General features: G+C 38.1%; 1 protein-coding gene across 5 annotated transcripts; it reads right to left on the bottom strand.

Annotated features, from left to right (window-relative positions):
- Positions 1–18,253: 18,253 nt before the first annotated feature.
- On the bottom strand, positions 18,254–23,221 carry LOC125804688 (uncharacterized). 5 transcript variants are annotated; one of them, XM_049483815.1, is made up of 7 exons: positions 22,953–23,221; positions 22,584–22,696; positions 22,291–22,380; positions 21,817–21,903; positions 21,327–21,413; positions 19,468–20,959; positions 18,254–18,920 (listed from the first exon to the last, which is right to left on the bottom strand). In XM_049483815.1, the coding sequence occupies exons 2-7, from the start codon at positions 22,687–22,689 to the stop codon at positions 18,698–18,700; spliced, it is 2,085 nt and encodes a 694-aa protein (XP_049339772.1). In that variant the 5' UTR covers positions 22,690–22,696; positions 22,953–23,221; the 3' UTR covers positions 18,254–18,697. The 5 variants fall into 5 exon arrangements, with proteins under 5 accessions (XP_049339772.1, XP_049339773.1, XP_049339774.1 ...); XM_049483816.1 differs by lacking the exon at positions 21,327–21,413; XM_049483817.1 differs by lacking the exon at positions 21,817–21,903.
- Between the last annotated feature and the right edge of the window lie 213 nt (positions 23,222–23,434).

The following is a 23,434-nucleotide window of genomic DNA, read 5'->3' as shown; positions in this document are numbered from 1 at the left end:
ACGCGAGAGCCTGAATGAGTATGGTAATTGCATAGATTATTAAAGAGTAATTACTTTAACAATTATGTAATATCAATGTAAAATCCGGTGATGTTATAGATCGATTACAATTAAATACAATTAAATATCAATATGTAAATACAATATGTAAATACAAATATGCATTAACTCTTTACTCTTGTAACTATGCAATTTTTGCAATTATGCAAAGCGGTTAACCTTGTAATTACATGAGACAATTCTGTATGGGCTTAAAGTTGTTGTTTATTTTATGTTACAATTCAATTTATAATTAAAGCATCAACAGAAATGCTCCAGAATTACTATATATATATATATATATATATATATATATATATATATATATATATATATATATATATATATATATATATTTACATTAAAAGACTTCAATGGCGAGCTCTTCAATGGTGGTCCAGCAGACTAAATCGCTGCCACTATGATCAGGAGATCCCGGTCATGCATCTTCGAATCCATGCATCTTGCCATCAGCTGCTGGAGCCCTGAGAGAGCATAATTGGCCTTGCTCTCTCTGGGTGGGTACAGTAGATGGTGCTCTTTTCCCTCAACACTCCTAGGGTGATGTCGATCAGCACAAGCCATCTGTGAGCTGATGTATCGGAACTGAGTCACTGCGCTTTCCTCCAAGCATTAGCGCTGTGATGCTACTCGGCAACTCAGTTTGAAAAGACGCGGTGGCTGACTTCACATGTATCAGAGGAGGCATGTGCTAGTGTTTATCCTCCTGGTGTTGGGGTGTCACTAGTGATAGGGGGAGTCCTAATGAGTGGGTTGGGTAAAAATTGATTTTTATTGACTTAGAAGTTAAGAAGGTTTATTTTCTTTTATCCTTAAAACTACCAGTCTGGTGCGAGAGAAACATGATATTCTTTGTTTTGTACCACATCTATAAAAATGAACACATCACCACTGTTAAGACAGAGATTATTAATGTGTAAGTACAGATTTATTAATGACACTTAATGTTTATGAAGCGAGACCACCTGTTCTGTTTGTTCCAGTGAGTTTTCTAACTCTGGCCTGGTTCAGGGTTCATGTTCTCAGCAGGTTCTTGCAGACATTCTCAGAGAGTAACGCTTATGCTCGGCTTTCAGTACACCCTTATCTTTTAGCTGGAACCAGGGTGCCGAGACGAGGACCATCCATCTCTCTGTATGACAGGCAGAGGTGGGGGACATGTGGATTCTGGGACGGGCGTAATGGAGTGCCCCGTGCTGTTAGCTGCTGTTCCTCTGAATGCTTTGGTGCCTCTATAGCCTCAAAATGCAGGGGAAACACATTCATCTACTGCTTCTCATTCTTCTCACAACACCTATACTGTCTTTATAAATATTACAGAGCCTCTACCGGGCCTCTGTATAGATGTGGATGCTGCAGTGTGTACTTTTGAGTGCTTTGAGTGAGGGAAACTTTTATAAAAGCTGTTTGCTTGTTCATAAAGCCTATGTCAAAAAACTTGATTTGGTCACTACCAGTATTTAAAATAATTCAGTGTTATATAGTGTATATATTTTGTTACAGTTTAGTATTTTGTATGTATAGCCCATTACAATTATTAAACTACCTGTATGGAAATCATAATTAATGTAAGAACCAAACAAAGTAGTGTGGATGCAAATGCAGGCAGGTTTTATTAATTTATTAATCCAAACACACAAGGAAAAATCATAATCCAAAATCAGTCAGAGTTCAAAACCAGGAATAAATCACAAGGCAAAAATCTCGCAACTAAACTTAGCAAGTGTCCCAGTATATGAAGTCCATGTAATAAGATGATGGCCCACGGGTGTGTGGGAAGGGCAAAGTCAGCTTATTAGTACTCTGGAGAGGCTGATCTTAAAGGTGCAGGTGTGACAATTAATATGCGAATATTACAAACTTACTTGGACTCTATAACTTATTCTCAATACTCTCAGTACAGCAACATAAGGCAGGAGGAAATCTCTGGATCCCCAGCTCTAATACATCAGCCAACAGACGCCTCTGCTGATCAACATCACCCATAGAGAGCATAGCCAATTGTACTCTCTCAGACTCCGGCTGCTGATGGTGAAGCTGCATAACCTCAGGATTTAAGGAAAACTCAGGAAATTCCAGACATATTTAAAGTCAAAATGTGTTTGTTATATTGCATACATTTGCAGCAGAGTGCAGTAAACAACTTCTACATCCTGTCATCTTTAATTATATGGGCTATGTCTCTACTTACCATTGGTTGGTTTATAGAAGTGAATACGTAGTATGTCGAAAGGTTTTCAATTTGGTGAGTTGCCAATATCAGCCTTGTGCCAAATTCTGTCACCCTGCTAGAACTGACCCCCATCAAGTGCACACATGTCATAAAACAGTATGAGTTCCACAGATTCCCCTAATATTAATTATTTGTGTTCATAAGTAACGGATAATCCACAGTTACAGTAGATGCAAGAATCACCAGATTCAATTTTTGCAACTAGATGTGATGCATGCATGCAACGAAAAGAAAAGTCAAGATATTGGCACAACACCAGTCCTTTTCATCTTCTATTGTTTAATGGGTGATGACAGCCTGCCGCAACTTCCTCTAATATGTCAAAAAGTCCAAAACCTCTAAAAAGAAGGGATTTTATATTGCAAACAAAACAAAACCATGGTTCAGTAAATCCAAAATGATACCATGTTTTCTTGGTTGGACCAAATTTTGGTGGTTTTGGCATGGTTTTTGGCACCAGTCTGATGGTCCAAACCAAACAAGATAGGTGTGAAAGCACCCTTAAAATGCCCACAGTACCTCCTCCCAGTCATGTTGAACTAATATAAAGAGTGTTTAAACTTGGACTGCTTTAATGGGGCAGCCAAAACAACATAAGGCAGCCAATTAGAACATAGGTCATTTACATATCAGTCTTACTTGTCTATTATATATTTGCACATCTGCATACGTGTTGTTTTTTATGGATTGCATAAGTTGACCTTTCTCTTTTTTTCACTGTAAAAATTGTTTACACTGTTTAACTTCAGTGTATATATCTATTATATTATTTGTGGGTTTATGAAACAATTATATTCCAAATATATCTAGTTTCCTATCATTTACTTTTGGTTCCTTAAACTAGAAAATCTAACAAATAGGCCTAAATAAACGTGCTGTTGTTATAGAAACTGAGTGAATATATTTAAACCAGGTGTTTTAGGCATACTGGCACACACAGAACACATGACATACAACATGCACCTCATTTATTTTTGTTTGTGGTGGTAAAATCTTCTAATTAATCTACCTAATGGTGTCCAACGAAAACAAAAACAACACCTGGGCGTGCAGTTCTCCTGGTGCCCTGCAGGGGGCACTTATGTGCTGGCTGTGTTGTTGATGCTGTCGGAGCTTTTAATAACAGTATCTGTCAGCCCTGGGGAAGAGCTGCTGGTTACACAGCACAGATGAAGACTCTGAGAACCTCATTTATAGGAAACACACATGTAAATATTTGTCATCCATAATGAGCCAAAACATTCTGAATCAATCCTGCATTGCTGGAGATTTCTTCCACAGCCTCCAAATCACAGTCAAATCAGTGCTCCGGTTTATACTGCTGCCATAATACTGCTTTATATGAAGGGTTGGCCAATTAAGGATCTACTAACAATAGGATTCTCAGTTTAGGATCATTATAGCCCAAACCAGTTTCTAATTTGTACCCCTACACTTGTTTTCAAGTGTCAACCTTCACTTTAAAAATAACTACAGCACTACTTGTTGGCAGCAATGAACTAATACGTAGCTGTAGTAAACTTGTCACTATGATACTGTACATGTAATCACAATAACTTTAAATCCTGTTATTTTTATTACAGTGGTAATCTGAGTGCTAAAATTATGAGAGGTGGAAAAAGTTACTGTGATACAAGTCTTGCTAATAAAGTCACAAATCAAGCCCCAAGTCTTGACTGCCAAATCCAGAGTCAAGTTCCAAGTCCTTGAGAGTCTAGTCCTGAATCTTGACAGCCAAGTCCAACGTCAAGTTATTTTAGTGTTTTTTTATATGTATCGTTATATTTTATCCTTTTGTAACTTTGTGTACTATACATAGTTGCTGCTAGATTTCAAGTCCCAAAGTACTAACACTCAAGGCCAAAGTCCTGACACCCAAGGCCAGAGTCAAGTCCCAAGTCTTAGCACTCAAGTCCAGAGTCAAGTTCCAATCCTAGCACTCAAGTCCAGAATCAATTTCCAAGTCATAGCACTCAAGTCCAGATTCAAGTTCAAGTCCTAAAACTCAAGTCCAGATTCAAGTCTCAAGTGGCTACAGTCATACAGGATTGAAGTCCCCTAACACTCAAGGCCAGAGTTTAGTTCCATGTCTTGACAGCCAAGTCCAGAATCAAGTCCCAAGCCCTAACACTCAAGTCAAGAGTCCTGAGACCCAAGTTCAGAGTCAAGTCCCAAGTACTAACATTAAAATCCAAAGTCAAGTCCCAAGTACTAACACCCAAGTTCAGAGTCAAGTCTCAAGTCAGCTGACAGAATGTAATTGTTGCACTATTTAAACTGATTTAAATGTATGTTAAATATTTAAATTTAGCTAGCTAGTTAGCTAGTACACTTAGATGTACTACTAGTGATTTTGTATGCTCATGAAAAAGGGCCATGATACATTGAAACTACATCAAACTAGAATTCAGGATAAATAATAAAGTTATCATAGATTTTAATATTAAAAATAAAATATCACATGTATTTTTTTGTATTTTTTTGGTGGCTAGCACAGCCACATTGCCTGATGTTTCTTATTACACTTAGTTTGAAGCATGTCTCATGTAGCCCTGTCACTTTACTCAACCCCACCAACAATCCGGACACCCTATCTCTAGTCATAAACAATCAAAACTGAGAAGTGGGTAGTAAAATAAGTAGTAAAATGGGATTGGACTTGTACAGAAAACCAGTTCAGTAGGCCTGCTGTAATCATCTGGTACTAGATGGGTGGTCACTAGCCTTCTGCCCAGTCTCAAAATATCAGCAAGCATAGTCATAATGTTTTCCCTTTGGAAGTTTTGACTTTAGGCTCCATATCTGATCTTTTAAAGAGCAGGGTCTTAAATTCCATGCAGGCTTTGAGCTTGGCTGCTTTCACTTCACTGCAGAAAGATAAAGATACACCCCTATAGCTGTATAGGTTACTACAGTATATCCTATATAAATGAAGCTGGCTTTATTATCACCACCATTATCACAGACAGACACACGCCCGAGACACACTTAGCAACTTATGACGTCCTCTTTCCCCCTCCAAACTGCCACTTACGTCCCATGCATGTGTCAGTCACGGAGCAGCTGATAAAGAAATCTGCGCTAAGCTGTAGCCCTCTGCAGCTGCTGCTCCTGCTCGCTCCTGGCCAGGCCGGATCGAAGCGCACTGTTTTATTAAAGAATCAATTGTCTCCCAGCATGACGGGTTATCACAACCAAATGGGCCCATTGATTTATGGATAAAACATGAAAGCTTGCCGAGAAAGAGTCTCAACCTCTCCGGCATAGCTTACAAAAGGACATTACTGCTACAAAAGGTTGATTTAAAAAGGCGTCTGCACATATATAAACTGTATTGTACAAATAAAGTCGTATATATGAACAAAGAGAGGCGAACATATGGGCCAGAGAACCAACAAAGAAATCAGAAGAAAAAAAAATCAGTGGGGGTGTGACTAGGGGTTGTATTGTCTGCAACCATTTATAAAACCATGTAATAATGATACAAAAATAATAATGGTCAATTAGTTTTATCCAAGATATAACAAGATATATTGTCATTTTAAGTATTTCTTTTTTTATCATATTTTTTATTGGAAAAATCCATTAAAGAGAAATAGATAATACAAAAACTTAATATATCGTCATTTTAGACTACTACATTTCGGGTTGTGCTGTAAATTTTAGACCAAAACCTGGAAAAAAGGGAAACTGTTGTTAATATGTAAACAATATACCGGGGTTGGAATGAAACTGAAACACCTGTCTTTTTTTTGTGTGGGAGGTTTCATGGCTAAATTGGAGCAGCCTGGTGACCAATCTTCATTAATTGCACATTGCACCAGTAAGAGCAGAGTGTGAAGGTTCAATTAGCAGGGTAAGGGCACAGTTTTGCTCAAAATATTGCAATGCATACAATATTCTGGGTAATACGTATACCAGAATTCAAAATAGGACAAATTGTTGGTGCACGTCTTGCTGGCGCACCTGTGACCAAGACAGCAAGTTTTTGTGATGTATCAAGAGCCACGGTATCCAGGGTAAAGTCAGCATACTTCCAAGAAGGACCAACCACATCCAACAGGATTAACTGTGGATGCTGTAGGAGGAAGCTGTCTGAAAGGGATGTTCAGGTGCTAACCCGGATTGTATCCAAAAAACATAAAACCACGGCTGCTTAAATCATGGCAGACTTCAATGTGCACCTCAACTCTCCTGTTTCCACCAGAACTGTCCGTCTGGACAATAAATTATTGTGGTCCAAAACCAGGTGTTTCAGTTTCATTGTCCAACCGCTGTATTCATATCCATTTATTAATGTAATAATGTATGTATATTTTCATCTCAAAACAGTCCAGGGTTCTTTTCACTGCAAATGAAGAAGACGTGGATGGTGATTGGCTGATGGACAGCCTAAATAGTGTGCGATTTCTTGAAACGACCATTCTGCTTCTCTTAGTCCAGGAATTTGCCCCCTTCAAATTCCAAAGTCCATCAAGTGGGCAAAAACGTGAAAGATCTCTCACCAAGAAGTACACTACCCTTTGTGTCCACCCTTGCCTCAGCTCTTACTTCTCCCCTCACCTTCTATCTTGTCCCTGCATGTTTCTTATTCTTTCCAATACTCTGGTGATCTAACCACTGAGCCACCACTGAGTATCACTCATAAAGCTCCAGGTCCCTGGGGGTTGTGGGTTCGATCCTCGCTGTCTGTGAGGACTTTAGTGGGTTCTCTCGGTGTCTTCACTCTCTCCAGGGGGTATTTCTGCCTCGTCCAAATGAGTCCAGATAGGCTTAGAACCCAACACAACCCAGACTAGGATGAAGCTGATGAGAAGAAGATGAAAGAACGAATATTCAAAGCCTATTTTTAGCACATTTACTGAATATACAGTGAGATAATTGTTATAATAGTAATACATATTAACCCCTTTGGTTCTGTTTTGGAGCAATGAAACTAATGCTATTTTAAATTCTGCATTGTAGATTAATAATAAAGTTATCCAAACTCTGAAGAAGAACATATTGAATTATTTATTAAATAAAAAAAAGTGTTAAACAAAACAGAATATATTTTGGATTTTAGATTCTTTACAGTATGAATATCTTGCTTAGATGACAGTTTTACACATCTTGACATTTTCTCATCCAGCTTTATGAGATAGAGTCACCAGGAATGGTTTTCAGTTAACAGCTGTGCTGAACTTTTCAAGAGTTAATTACTTGAATTTTTGCCTCTTAATGTTAGTTTAAGAGCATCAGAGGTAGAGTTAGTATACAGTGAATAGCCCTATTTGAGTAATGTTCTAATCTATATTATGACAAGAACTACTAAACTAAGTAAAGAAAAAAATACTTTAAGAAATGAAGGTCAGTCAGTCTGAAACATTTCAAGAACTTTGAAAGTATCCCCAAAAGCAGTTTCAAAGACCATCAAAAAGTATATGATGAAACTGGCACTCATCAGGACTGCCCCAGGAAAGGAAAAGCAAGAGTTCTCTGTTGCACAGGATAGGTTCATCAGAGTTACCAGCCTTATAAAGAAACCGCAAGTTAACCGCTCCACAGATAAGAGCTACCTTTGTTTAATACTTTTAAACTCCTTCATAATGTGAATGACTTATTAATGATTATTAATTTACAATGGAGGGAAAAAAAAACATTGAGAATGAAAAGGTGTGTCCAAACGTTTGACTGGTACTTTATGTGATAAAAATATATATATATATATTTTTAACTATAGTATATGTTAAATATGGATTTGTATATACTATATGTCCAGTAATATGTTTAATGGCTTCCCAGGTGTACTTAAAATTTAAAATAGATCCATTCAGGCACAGTTAAGTAGACTTACCACAATTAAAGTCAGGATTTCATGGTACAGTAATTTTGTACAATTAAAGTATAATGATTTTTCCCATTAAGGATAGTTCTTCCAATTTAGCTTTTCTTTTTAATTGTATAGTGTAGAACATGTTCTTTTAAATAATAAGAACAGAAAAAAAGTTAAAAAAAATATATATATATAATTAACAACTTTTGCGTAGAATTCACTACCTTCGCATTTTTCTAGGACAAGAATAAAATAGAAAAAAAACAATATTGGGGGATAATTACAATGGCATCAGGATAAATTATTTTCTCAAATGTATCACAGTCAGAAAACCTCTGGAATATAATTAAGAGGAAGATGGACGCTACCAATCCATCAAACCAAGCTGAACTGCTAGAATTTTTGCACCAGGAGTAGCAAGGAATAGTTATCCAAAAGCAGTGTGTAAGACTGGTGGAGGAGAACCAGGGTTATTCTAATGCAAATTCTTCTTTGCATTATTTTAGGTCTGAAAGCTCTGCATCTTTTTTGTGATTTCAACCATTTCTAATGTTCTGCAAATAAATGCTCTAAATTACAATATTTTTGATAGAAATGTTGTCCGTAGTTTATTGAAAAAAAAATGTTTATTTTACTTAAACATATAGCTAAAAATAGCAAAATAAAAAAAAACTGATTCAGAGACTAAAGTGGCCTCTTCATTTTTTTCCAGAGCTGTATATATACATGTGAGCTACAACAAAATACAAACATGTTAGAAATCAGATATCAGCAATTTCTTATTTCTTATCTTATATAATACAGAATAAATTTCTGAATATTTTAGAAAGCCCTTAAACCTTTTAAGGTGCTGTCTCTTGCCAAGAGTTTCTTTTTCAGTGACACACTTTCATCGATACAATACAATCCAACACACACACACACACACACACACACACGTTCACTTGCTCTTTAAAATATCTAGGGCGATGGGAGGATAAAGTGAAAATGAGCATGTCAGAGAATATGGCCTTAAAAACTGTTCACTTGTCGGGTTTCAGCAGCGTCTGTGGGGAAAGTGCTAATTCTAATGAGAGAGTCATTTCTGAGAGCTGTCCTGGCTGTCAGAGTAAAGGTTATAGAGCTGAGCTCTCTATTTCCCCACAGTCCTGTAACACTGAAAGAGCCTAGCACACACACACACACACAGCAGTCCCTATTTGAAATAAATGAAAACTACAGCTGTATTCATCTTCTGAAATGGCCTTTGTTTTTTTCCCCCTATGACGAACGGACAACCGCACAGAGAGAATTTATGTTGCACCACTGCAAATGAAGGCAAAAATGGCTGAATGACAGACACCCTAGATGGTGGCCGTTAATTGCAATGACCATTCTGCTTCTCTTAGTCCAGACATCTGCCCCCTCTCTAGAGCTGTCAACTGAGCAAAATGCTTTAAGAGCATTGTAGAGGCATGTCTACAGTCAACGATCTCTCTCCAAGAGGTGCACTACCCAAAAGTAGTATCTGAGAGCTACTCAATAAAGCAGGGTGAAAGCACTTTTAAGTCCTCTTGTGGAAAGACCCAGTGTCTAATCAGACTGCACCTGTAATCATTTACATATCTACCTATAACGCCAAACTGAATGGAGTGACGCTAGCCAAGTAAAAGGTACTGCAAGGTACAGAAAATGTATTCAGAAAACAGTCCGGGATCTTGACCAAAGGACAGCCCAATAATGCATTAAATGGAAAAAGGGGAAAGACAAAAGACAAAAAAAAATTATATACACAAATATATAAGGTTGTAATGAGAGGGCAATCAGATAAATACAGAATAATAACGCTTAGTATGCAATGAGAAGTCAACAATACCTCACGAAGTTTGTTGCTTTATATACAGGATGTTAGATGAGAGTGAACCAGAACTTCCTCAGAACACAGGTGACCCTGAGTGTTGGAGTGTAACTTGATTGGGTGAAGGTGAACGGGTGACGGTGGCGTCATCGCACGTTGGATTTTGGGAAATGGAATCCAGGAGGTTGGAAGGAGAGCACGGTGGCCTGACACTACCTATAAATACCTATTTGAAATAAATGCAAACTACAGCTGTATCTACACCTATAGCCTCACAAAAATAATTTATGTTGCACCACTGCAAACAAAGGCATCAATAGCTGGATGATGGACAACATCAATGGCTAAATTTAGTCGAAATGACCATTCTGCTTCTCTCAGTCCAGTCATGTACCCCTGCTGCAACTGGAAAAAATGTCTTTAAATGAATCAAAAAGGCATGACTAAAGGTCAGTTAATACTTCTTGCGATGAACCTATGCTGTAGACTCCCCTCCTCCAATCCTCTATCCCATTATTTCCCTTTGACCTCCTTTAGGCCCTATATTAAGTTGTTTACCTTCTATTATTTCTGTACTTCACTATTGTAAGTCGCTTTGGACAAAAGCGTCTGTCAAATGTAATGTAATGTAATGTAGACTACACATACCCTGGACATACCGTGCACGTTGCCAAATACTCTATGGTGTAGACAACTGTAATCACTGTAGGTGCACCACCCAAGAAATGGAACTAGGCATCATGCAATGAAAAGAGTAGTACCTGTGATTGGTCTAACAAATCTTGTGTCCCTGTCCACACTCACACCGGCTACACTGTAGAAAATACATTGACTACGTTGCCTCAACAGTCAACAGTCTCTCACCAAGAGGTACACTACCCATTAGTAGTTTCTGAAAGCTTTGTAACAGCAGGAATAGCACGCCGAACTGCATGCCGAAATTTTGCAACTAGATTTGTTATTTATACCTGGCCCAACACTGACTGCACACACACACACACGCACACAGTAGTCCCTGTCTGAAATAAATGAAATCTACAGCTGTATTCATCTTCCGGAATGGCCTTCAATTCCCCCTATGACGAACGGACAACCACACACAGAGGATTTATGTTGTGCTCGGGGGTGACGGGGGGCTGTTTTTGTTTTCAGAGAGACATCATGCCGCTGTCACGGAGTGTGTGATTGTTAGTAAGGGTCAGGGGAGCTGGCTGAAGTGCGCTGGACGGGACATCTGTCTGCAGTCATGCTGATGAATCATCGCTGATTGGCTGCTGAGGCTTGTTCTTTAGATGAAGTTGTTTTTGTCAGTTCTGAACCTGCATTTGTTTTTCTTTCTCTTTTGTTCTTCCTCTCTGTCATGTTTCTCGTTCCTCGCTGCCACATGACTGACCTTGAGGCAGGGCTGTGGCTGAAATAGTGTCAGTTGTTGCTGCAGTTGTAGCATCAGCAGCTGGAGTCCAAGAGAGAGCCCCAATGGCTATGCTCTCTCTGGGTGAGTCGATGGCATTTCTTCCAAATATCACTTGTAGTGTGTTGTGGGTGAGCACAGGCATGTGTTAGCTGATGTGTCAGAGCTGGGTCACTGTGCTTTCTCCTGACTTAATGTTTGTCGGAGGAGGCATGTGCTAGTCTTCACCCTCCTAGTATTGAGGTCCTTGCTAGTAGTGATAAGAAGAGTAAAAATATATATATATAAAAATGATATTTAAAGTAGTGGTGTCAACGGATTGAATAATTTAATCCGATTAATCGCAACAAAATTCTGTGATTAACTGCGATTAATCATGTTTTTTTTTTCTTCAGACGCAATTTTTTATAGTGGATATTTAAATTGAAATAAAAGGATGAATGTAAGAAATGTAAAATGTAATTGTATGTAAGTTATATTAGTGGTGTCAGTTAAAATTATAGTATATACTATAAACGGGTCTGAGCTGGAAGTTTAGAGACCGCCGCAGTCCAATCGTTCAGCCAGAAAACAGATCAGTGCTTTGGGCGGGGGCGGGGCAGATTATGGCGGAAGTAGAAGTCAAACTTGGTGCCTTAATTAACTTGCATTAAAAAAATAGTTACGCGTTACTGATTCCAAATTAACAGCTCACTTTAATGCTTTAACATTGACAGCCCTAGTTTAAAGTTAAATATTTGTGAAGAGATTGACAAAATATATGTTATGTCTTTTTCTCTTACCAATATAAACAGTATTGAAATTAAATTAGCATTTTATTGCATTTCGATCATAAGATCACTTCAAATACCTAAATGTAAATGTTAGAAAATAGAAAATACCACCAACAACAAATGGGAATCAATGCAAATGCAGATCATTTTCTTCCTGAAACAAATAAGCACTGAGCTCTGAACCAGAAAGTGCAAAAGTCAGGGTCTGTTATGATGTGGGGTTGTGTTATTCTACTTCTGTGAAGGCATTATTAATGCAGGAAAGTATATTGAGATCTAAGGGCATTATATGCTGCAAACAAACCAATGCAAAACCTCATGCTGCACATATTACAAAGGCAGGGCTGTGGAAAAAGAGCCAACAAGTACTGGACTGGTGGAGAATGTCAAGAGAATTTTCAAGCAAAATACACAATGTAATCGAGTTGAACAGTAAGACATTGAAATGAACACAATATTAACGTTGATTCATTTTTTAAAAATCTAAACGTAATTCTACATTGATGCAATCATGAATGAACATTGCAATGCCAACTTAGTTGTTTTTTGTCTTTCTCTTTCTTTCTCTTGCTGTCTATCATTCTCTCTCTCTCTTTCTCATGTGCTGCCTCTGGATATGTTATCTGTGTCCTATCTAAAGCTGGCTTTATCCTTTAAAAGCAACAGGCACATGTGCAAAGCCCTCCTTTCAGCAGTGCTAAATTAATATCAGGAGTTTAGCCCAAAGCTGAAAGACACAGAGGAAGACCGGCATGGAGGTTAAACATGTTCTGATAACACACAACCTTGACTGCAGCTCGCACAAACTCAAGGACGAAGCTTATCTCTGAGAACTAACATCTGGAGTCTCGAGCATGCATTTGTTTGGCAACAGAAGCGTGCATGTATAAAAATTACGACATTTGGCCTTGTTCACTAACCCTTATTTCTAATTTAGGATTAGTTCAATATAGTACGTGAATGGGATCCACCGGTAAAAAGCTGTACTCAAGAACCTATTAAAAAAAAAAAACTAGGAAGACACTGATGAATAGAGCCTACAGCCTATCACAACCTGGTCCGGCTCTGTGTCTTTCCTAGTCTTTTTCTGTTGTTTTGTCCCTCCTGTCTGTTCATTATCCCTTGTGTTCCTGGACGTGCTCTGTGTTTTCCCTGTGTCTGAGTGTTCTCACCTGTGTTCTCCCATGTGACTGTTATCTGTAGCCCCGCCCCCTCGTTACCTGTTCCCCCAGGTGTCTTCCATTTCAGTGTCCCTCCGAGATATGTATTTATACCTCAGCATTTCTTGTCTTCCTTGTCGGTTATTGTACGTTGTTTAATTCAGTCAGGTGTTTTGGTTCTGTGTTTATTTACTCAATGTTTCCTTTGTTTTAATCCTTCAGGTCTTTGTTTGTTTATCTGTGTATTTCATTAAAATCTCGAATTTGCGTCCGTCTCCTTGTATCATCTCTGCCAGCTTCTGTGACACAGCCCCTCTAGAGAACCAACACTCAACAATAGCTGATAGAACCACATGGGCAATTGATTACGTTACATTTTCAGTGCAAAACAGAATCCTTATATTATCTTGCCTAGAAGTGGTGTTGACTTCTCTGGGCTCAGATGCATCCTGGAAACATTTGTTTTATTTAAAGGAATGGTTCCAGTGTGTTCCGGACCAAAGATAAAAAGGATCATCCAGACTGTTATCAGCTGCCTTTAAGACAATATATATATTTTTTTATCCATGATTTTTAAAATCCATTTTATCATACCACTTTATTTTGAGTGGTCCTTTTCAAATAAAATAAACATCATAAATACATCAATAACAAATAGATGATGTAGCAGACTTCAGAGAATTTAACCCTTGTGTGGTGTTCATATTTTTGTTACTGGTTTACTTTGTTACTTGTATTTAATTCAACAAAATTAAGCAACTTTACATTAAAATGCTTTACACAGGCTTACTTCACCTAAATTGCAAGCAATATAAACAGCTTACATGGTTAATATTTGCCCTTTACCTTTCTTATGTTACATTTCTTTCAAAAAGTGCTACTCTTTTTTTATTAGTTTTTTAATAAAATTTAAAAGAAAATGAATTAAACTCAAGATATGAGTAGAAAAATAGTTTAGTTTCAAATTTACAAATGAAGCAATGTTTATTAGCCCATGGCCAAACATACTGTATGTAATATAAATGTGTAGGGGGGGGGGGGGTGTACAGTATGTGTTTATCGAAAATGTGTTTTGATATATGTTTTTCACAAAAAATGAGCCAAAGCCAATGAGTCTGAGTTAGAAAAAATACAAGGGTTAACCAAAGACGACTAATAAATTAATTTGTGTGCATTCAGTGCATGCTTAACCATGCTTACTGCTACTTTACTGGTATGTTGTCAATGTGTTACTAATACTCTGTTAATAGTTTATTAAGCATTCATAAAGCCGTATACTAATACATTACCTGAAATTGACATGCAGACAAAATATTGTGCATGAGTTTGGTTCATTTAAAAGTCCATGTTGCATTCATGCACAATGACAATGTTACAGTTCTTCTCTCTTACTTATAGAAAATAGATCAATAGAAACTCTAGACCTGAAAGGGTTAAAGCAGATGACACCTCCAGGATGACATCGTCCTGATTCAGCTTCTATTCTGACTGAGTTTCTCAAGTGGAATGAAACAGATAACCAAGCCAATCAGGCTGAATCTCTAGCCTTAAGCTTCCACAGCCATCGCTCAGTCTGTGACTTGGAAGGGGATGAAATATTAATAGTGAGAAAACGAGAAGAGTGGTCTTGGGAGGAGAGCTGATTCAGCCAGAGTTCACCCTCCAACCCTCTCTCTCTCTCTCTCTCTCTTTCTGTTTTTCCTCCTGGCAGCAGCAGCAGCTGTGCTCTACGTCTCATTGAACGTCCACTGAGACAAGCAGAGATGTTTTCCACTCAGGCCCATTACTACTCACCCCCTTCATATGCCCTCCCCCCTTCCCCCCCCACACACACACACCCTCCTCGTACCCCCTCCCACCCCCCACTCCTCCTCATCCTCTCCGCACCCTCCTCGGCCCTCGATCCCATCACCATCTCCAGGGAAATAGCCACACAAAAGCCTGCTTCCTGAGCTGAAAGGCTCAGTGTTTTGACAGGCCTGAATCTCTCTCTCTCTCTCTGTCTTCTCTCTCTCTCTCTCTCTCTCTCTCTCTCTCTCTCTCTCTCTCTCTCTCTCTCTCCGCAGTGAAGTGGACGAGTCCAGTGCCTGCTGCTCTTTGATTAGCCCACAAGAGCCTGTTGTTTAGTGAATGTGTGGCAGAACATGGCTTGTGGAGAATGAAAACCCATCACAACTGAGCTGCCAATGGGATGAAGACAAAGAAGAATAGAGAAGCGGAGAGTAGACGATTCTTTCTTTCGTTCTTTCTTTCTTGCTTGCTTTCTCTCTCTCTCTCGCTCTCTCTTGCCAGCGTTCAGGCCTTCACCAAGATCATCTCTCCCTTTTTTCTCTGTTCCTCTGTCTGAACAGAGATGACAGAGATTCTTCTAAAGACGTTTTATCTCAAAGAATTCAGAGAGCCTTCAAATTGAGTATATGAATCAGTGGATAATCAACTGCTGTATTGGTACTGTCATACAAAAAAAACTTTAAAAGTATAGTTCTACCAAATTTTAAGTTGTTTACAGTATGTAATTATATTTTGTGATGAATGTACCAATAGAATAGTTATTTATCACCATAACTCATTTTTATCTGACTATATTACTCAAACTCCCTTAATGTCTTGCAATTATTCAGATTATTCTTTGTTTCTGTGCTGTTCTGTGTTGTAATTGCCCATGATTCATTGTGCTTTGTTTTTCACAATATTTTAACTTAAAATTAACTAACTCAGCCAACACACTTAATGTATTGCTTGGGTGGTGGGTTATTCTCAGTACTGAACACAGACAGTGACACTAGTGTGGTGGTTATTGTGTGTTGTGTTGGTACGTGTGGATGAGACACAGCAATGCTGCTGAAGTTTTTAAACACCTCAGTATCCCTGCTGGAGTAAAAATAGTCCATCAGCCCAACAGTGTTCTTGGTGCATCCTGTGGGTATCATCATGTGACCACTAGTAAAGAACTATTGTAGAGTATGACCGACACAAACTGCACCAACAAAACTTTAGATCTACCAGGTGAACCAACTGCTTAGGAGCGTCTAATTGTGCGGAAAGTAAGTGTAACCCTTAGAACCCTACAGACGGATTTTCCGTCCAAAATTGCACCTTGTGTTCTTAGCCTAATTACTCAGCAATGCCTTCACGTATCAGCATAAACCATATAGGTTTAGAAATGGCAGAACTTACTCTTTCTAATAATAGTGGTTACATAAATACTAAGTAGGTATTTTGCAGTAAACAATTTTTATTTATTTAGACTAAAACGTTTACATTTTTGTATATAGTCTTCATTGTGTGTCCTAAATAAAAGTGTTTTTCTAATCATTTTGTGGAATAACTCATTATTATAATATTTGTTGTTATTATAAGCAGCTGAAAGTAAATATCTAGTATAGTAAATCAGTTGTTATTAGTTGGAATATTGGCCATATCAAAATATTGTCCCTGATTAAAATACTGAAAGGCTTAGGCTGCTCTGACTGTCAGGTTTTTAGTAATCTACATGTATCCTAGAGGTGTTTTTGAAAAAAAAAATGTATATTAGATGTGAATATATTTGAAGTCTATACATTCAAAAATAAGTACAAAAGAAACAGGCATGGTAAAACTTGGTAAAATTTTGACCATGGCCAGTTCCAGGAAAATATAACAATTCTGTTTACTTTTACATTTAAATGATTACATTTTTGAGCAGCCGTATGGCTTCTAAAGTAAAAGAGCTCATAGCATGTGGCTGTCTGATATAATTACTGTGTTGTAAGACCTGAAAGAGGAACTGACAAAAACAAAGTAAGAAAAAACACCAACACAAGCTAGGGTTCATAAGGGTTAATAACTCCAGCAGCACTGCTGTGTCTGATCCACTGGAGCACAAAGATCAGTCTGAAGAATAACACACACTAAACATCACCTTATCAGTGTCAGTGCAAGAATGACCAACAACCTAAATGGTAAACCATTCTGCTCTGTGGTCTGTGGTGGTCCCATTGGGTTCCTGAAAATTGAAGAACATGGTCCAAAAAAACGAATAAATAAAGTACATTATGTAATGAAACAGACAAAAGACTACAGTATCTGAATGTATACAACTAGAGCTAAAACATTGTACAGTAAATGTAGAAACAAGGAAGTGGTACTCGTCGCTGTCCGATGAAAAGCACGTATCTCCAAAAACCGGACTTTTCAGGAAAAGCAAAAAACGTTTTTAATTAAATAATATTGGGTAAAATAAACAACAGATAACGCTGTTTACATATAATTTAGTTCTAAAATTCATATATATTATTTTGATTTCTTAAGTTCTATAGTTTTATATGTTAAATGGACTTACGTGCTTTGTACACGGCAAAAAGGACATACGCGGGTGTTCCATACGCGGGCGTTACAGTGAATTCCAAAGAGTCACGTCCACCAAGCTGCGCAGTTTGAACGCTCTCCTTACACTCTACCGGTATAAATCATGTTTTAACGGGAGCAGAGTCTAGTATTACTGTTATTGACTAAAAATCACACTGAATCCTTAGTGTGACTTATTGTTTCCATGCTGGTTTAATATCTGACGCGCGGAAATGCGCGATCAGCTGATCCTCATACCCCAAAAGAGACCAAACATTACATTAAAAAAAACTACGAAAATATTTTTCTACAAAACGGGTTTTCCCCAACACAGCATATTTAAACAGTTGATTATATTAGCAAGACCTGGACTGTTTACATATTGTTTTGCACAATACCTTACTGCCTTTTAAAGAGGCAGGATGCATGCTCCTGGTGTCCTCTGCTCCCACCTTTTGGAATCAACCAATGCATACGTCTTTCACAAATCAGTTTAGCCAGATAACTAGCTAGGAAATTCCTACTGAACAATTCTTAACACTAAAATCTGAATAATTCAGAAATATAATTCAGAAATACTGCATTGTAAAATATTTGTTATATTTTAATCTATTCTGCATCAAGAACACAACATGACAGATATTTATAGATTTATTAAGAAATGTTTTACTATGTCACTTAGATACCTTTCAACTAATACAAATTTAAAAGTTACAGACAATGTAATTTATAAATCAAGTTATTATTTACTGTACGAGGAAACGTCAATCATTTAATAAAAACCTCATATAAATTTCAGATATGTACAAGAAAAAACATACGAACCAACAAACATTTCAATAGAATAACCTGTATCAACTACTAATAAAATGTTATATCTCTTTTTGATAAATAACTAAATTCCATGTAGATATTGGATACAAATCTGAATTACTTGTGGGAAATCATTAGGAAAACACATAAATCATGTTTTGAGACTCACAGTCAGACTCAAGAAAATGGTCTGTGGTTTTTTTTTTTTTTATGTACACACGTGAGCCAACTCCACATTAAACAGTGAACCTGCAGACTAGTGATGCATATCACTCATAGTTAAGTGAATCATAAAATCCATGAAAGTCCTTGGGAATGAAATTCTTAAGTTCTTGGAGGTGCTTGTATTTCAGCGCCTTGATTCTCAGGCTGGATGTGTACAGTGGTAGCACTGTGGTGTCACTGTTCCTCTTCCTAAGAGTGGGTGAGAGGTAAGGTGTCCAGTCATCTGCATGGACAGTTTTGTAGTCCATGGTACCATCCACGTTGTACCTGAGAAAAAGAGGGTGAAAAGTAAGAATGGGAAAGGGGCCAGGAGATCAAAGGAAAACAGAGGGAAGAGAGCAAATGGTAAAAAACACAAAAAGTGTGCAAATTTATAACAGGTAAGTATAACAGGTAAGCATCTAAGGTAAGTATAACAGGTAAGTATAACAGGTAAGCATCTATGGTAAGTATAACAGGTAAGCATCTATGGTAAGTATAACAAGTAAGCATCTAAGGTAAGTTTAACAGGTAAGTATAACAGGTAAGCATCTATGGTAAGTATAACAGGTAAGCATCTAAGGCAAGGCAAGTTTATTTATATAGCACCTTTCATACACAACGGTCATTCAAAGTGCTAAGGTAAGTATAACAACAGTTTAATATAACCAGTAATGATACCAGGGATATATTAGTCGGGTGGTGAAAAGAACTGCCATTATCTTAATCGCGAATGTCTGTTTTGTTAATTTTTTATTTATGTTTGTGCAACTCAATGAGACATAATTGAGCGTACTAGAGTGAGACAGATGAGAATCTATGTCATGGAGCATACCTGATAGCCCGGAGGTCAAACACAGTTGATTCTCCAGGGTTTTTGCCAGGACGGATGGACTTACAAAGCTTCAGCTTGCTGTAGTCCTGGAAGAAACTGTGGTTGACATATTGCACATTGTATGGCCTGGGATTGGACCGTGCTGCTCTGATCACCGTGGCATACTCGGCTGGAACATGGATGTCTCTGTCTCTCAGTCTTCTCTCTATCACGCTGTGCACGGAGTCGCATTCCATTTGTGTATGCCCTTTTTCCAAGTACTTCTGGGTAACGACCTTTTGCTTCTCAGTTGCAAACTTCAGCAGAGCATTGCTTAAAACTATGTTGCGATTTTGATAGCTGCATCCATCACTCCATAAGATGTATTCATCATGCATGCTGTGTTCCTCAAGGAAGTGGATGATACATGAAGCAAATTCATTAGCTGTGAGTCCACCTTCCCCTTCATGCCACAAATAATTAGTAGCATCATGGGTTGCCATGTTGTACATTGTGAAGTTGTGGACACCAAGCTTGGTTTTATAGTAGAGTGCTGAGGCTTGAAGTTTGGGGCAAAGAAGTAAACCCTGCAGATCCATACACACCACCATTGTTTTCTCAGTTGCATTGTTTTTATCTTCCTGCTTGCTCACTCTTGCTGACTCCTTCTTCCTGCAATGTTCTTCCCATGTGCCAGCATCTATGTTTCCAACTTTATATGAACAGCACGTATTGCACTGATCTTTCTTGGGGTGAAACAGCGAGAGATTTAATTGGTTAAAAATGCTACTGAATACTTGTCTTGAAAGAGACTGGACATTATTTTCTGCACAAGCATGGGTGTATTCAGAATGAAGATGGCTGATGGATTTAAAAAGAGGTTCCAAGTACATTTTTGTAGAGGAAGATCTGCAGTAATGAGATGGAACCTTAGGAAAGTCCTTTAGAAACTGCTGAAGGAACTCAACCTCTTCATTCCTGATGCTGGTTTTCTTTATCTTTTCTGGCTCTCTCCGGCCAACCCAACTTAGAAAGCACCACTGCTTGATCCCTAGTGTTGAAAGAAACATGCTCTGACATACCCTGGTCCTTTTGCCATCCACTTTAAGGTGACACAGAATGGATGCTGACCTCCTTGACTGTTCTTCTCCTGTCCGTCGTCTTCTCACAGGGCCTACATCTACCAGTGACACAACATAAATTTTCCTCTCCCTCCAGTCTAATTTTTCCCAGAAGTATTTAAAAATTGCCTCCCTGTCCGCTTCCTGTATTGCTTCACAGTGCAGCTTTTTCGATTTCCTACAAAATACAGACTGGCATGGCCTACCCATTTTTCTTTCTTCCCTCGTCACTTCCTCATTTTGCCTTCTTCCAAGATATGACTGACCCATCATTCTTCTCCTTTTCTGAGTGTTGACTTTCCAGGTCTCTGTGGTTGTCCGCCTTTTTGGTCTTCCCATGCGAGACTCTCCACCTAAAGCCTCCTCAGCTACATCATTTTCTTTATTGCCCTCTTGAAGGAAAAAAACAAACAAACATTCTTACTTCATTTCAAGTGTTTAATAAAAATAAAAAAAACACAACGAGTGTCCCAAACGCTAAAGTGTAAAGTGTTACTTTTCATATAACTAGCTCTGAAATTATTTCTAGAACAAAATGTTAAAATTCAAGTTATGAAATTAGTCTTGTCATTTATGTTACATTGGAATTTTAACCTTAAACAGGTAAGTATCTCAGGTAAGTATCTCAGGGATTTTGTATCAATATTCAGAACCGGGTCTGAGCTCTTATGGGATAACAAGTACATCCGTGTGTGTGTGTGTGTGTGTGTGTGTGAGAGAGAGAGAGAGAGAGAAAGAGAGAGAGAGACACACACATACCCACTAGTTCAGATCCATTGTGTGCCATTTGATCTTGTCCATCAGCAGCATCCTCTTGTCCAGAGATATTTCTTGAACAATGTGCATCTTTAATAAAAAAACAACAGAAAAATTTGTTATTTGCTTTCTTGCATTTCCAGTGCTCAGCCCAATAGATCTCATAATTACGTGTCCCAAACCCTTTACTTTTCATATAACTAGCTCTGAAATTATTTCTAGAACAAAATGTTAAAATTCAAGTTATGAAATTAGTCTTGTCATTTATGTTACATTGGAATTTTAACCTTAAACAGGTAAGTATCTCAGGTAAGTATCTCAGGTAAGTATCTCAGGTAAGTATCTCAGGTAAGTATCTCTGGGATTTTGTATCAATATTCAGAACCGGGTCTGAGCTCTTATGGGATAACAAGTCCATCCGTGTGTGTGTGTGTGTGTGTGTGTGAGAGAGAGAGAGAGAAAAAGGGAGAGAGAGAGAGAGACACACACATACCCACTAGTTCAGATCCATTGTGTGCCATTTGATCTTGTCCATCAGCAGCATCCTCTTGTCCAGAGATATTTTTTGAACAATGTGCATCTTTAATAAAAAAACAACAGAAAAATTTGCTATTTGCTTTCTTGCATTTCCAGTGCTCAGCCCAATAGATCTCATAATTACGTGTCCTAAACCCTTTACTTTTCATATAACTAGCTCTGAAATTATTTCTAGAACAAAATGTTAAAATTCAAATTACTAAATTATTCTTATCATTTATGTTACATTGGAATTTTAACCTTAAAATATTAAGTTATGTACCCCCTTTCTCATGTAATAAGAAATAAACAGGTAAATATCTCAGGTAAAGTATCTTAGGGATTTTGTATCAATATTCAAAACTGGGTCTAAACTTTTATGGGTTAAATAGTCTCTCTTTCTCTCTCACACCCACACTTCTCTCCCTCTGTGTGTTTTTCAGACACATACCGTCTTTTTCGGATTCATTATGTTCCACCTGATCTTGCACATCCTCAGTGGCCTGTTCTTGTCCAGAGATATTTCTGGGGCAAAGTGCATCTTCAATAAAAAGAAAAGAAAATATTGTAACAGTGCCTGCACTAGTTGACCGAATTCAGGCTTTGTTTTGAAGAGTAAAAACTTAAATTCTGAAATCTTTACTCTGTCTGACTTAATGTTAATACACATTTTCCATAAACCTTGCTCCTCACAAGAGGACTCAATGCATCCTAACACGACTTCTTCTTGCCTTACAGCCTCACCCTCTTCCTCGTCTTCCTCATCTTCCTCACTAAACACCTTTTCCTCCAGTGTCCTATCATACGGTACATTTACCAGTGCACATAGCTCTTTTAATGAGAGAGACATTTCTGGTCTGAAAGAGACAGATTTCACACAAAACATAACGTTAACTGCCTGACCCTCGGTTAACTAGTTAGCTAGCTAGCTAATGTGTGTTTTAGACAACTAGCTAGCTAGCTAGTTAACTTAGCTGACTAGCCTTTAAGCAAGTTAACCTTATTACGAACGAAAATCTGTAATAAACACTGCTCAAATGAAGTAACATAGAACTGTGACACATATTTACACGTGTTAGCGACTAGTTAAAACGGATACAGTTTAATTCTTACCTTGAGTGTTTGAGCTACGCTGCCGGAGAACAACTTTCTTCACGTCCACAGAGAGAGGTGGCGGGGGTTGGGAGGAGGAGATACGCGGTTTGACAGACAGGTCTAGCAGCCAATGGAGATACGCGGAAAACAGATGAGCGATTTTTCAGACTTTTGATTGGTCATTTTCATCTTCACTTGTATGGATAGGTAGAGATGCATTCCCACATTCAACACATGAAAAAAAGTAAAAAACGCAAAAACTGGAGATACGTGTTTTTCATCGGACAGCGACGTACTGTAGTTCCTAGCACTTGTAGTTCAGGCCTGAGGTCGCCTGTTTTCCAGGCTTGTCCTTTACAGCCTCTGTTCTTCCGCTAATCAATGCAGCACCTACCTCACCATATTCATAGACTTCCTGTAATAAGGACAAATATCTCTACTTTACTGGGTGGGTGTTTCTCTCAGCAAATAATCAATCACGGGTCGAAGTAGTGTGCGTG

Source organism: Astyanax mexicanus, chromosome 10 (assembly GCF_023375975.1).
Source record: "Astyanax mexicanus isolate ESR-SI-001 chromosome 10, AstMex3_surface, whole genome shotgun sequence".
Lineage (NCBI taxonomy): Eukaryota > Metazoa > Chordata > Actinopteri > Characiformes > Acestrorhamphidae > Astyanax > Astyanax mexicanus.
The sequence above is the reverse complement of the archived record's forward strand: the minus strand, read 5'-3'. Positions and strand labels throughout refer to the sequence as shown.

Excerpts from the sequence above, each read along its gene's own strand:
- LOC125804688 (XM_049483815.1), bottom strand. The coding sequence starts at position 22,689 with ATGTCTCTCTCATTAAAAGAGCTATGTGCACTGGTAAATGTACCGTAT. Across the intron at positions 22,381-22,583 it reads TGAGGAAGACGAGGAAGAGG|ATGCACTTTGCCCCAGAAAT; the intron begins GTGAGGCTGTAA and ends TTTTTATTGAAG. Across the intron at positions 21,904-22,290 it reads TAATGAATCCGAAAAAGACG|ATGCACATTGTTCAAAAAAT; the intron begins GTATGTGTCTGA and ends TTTTTATTAAAG.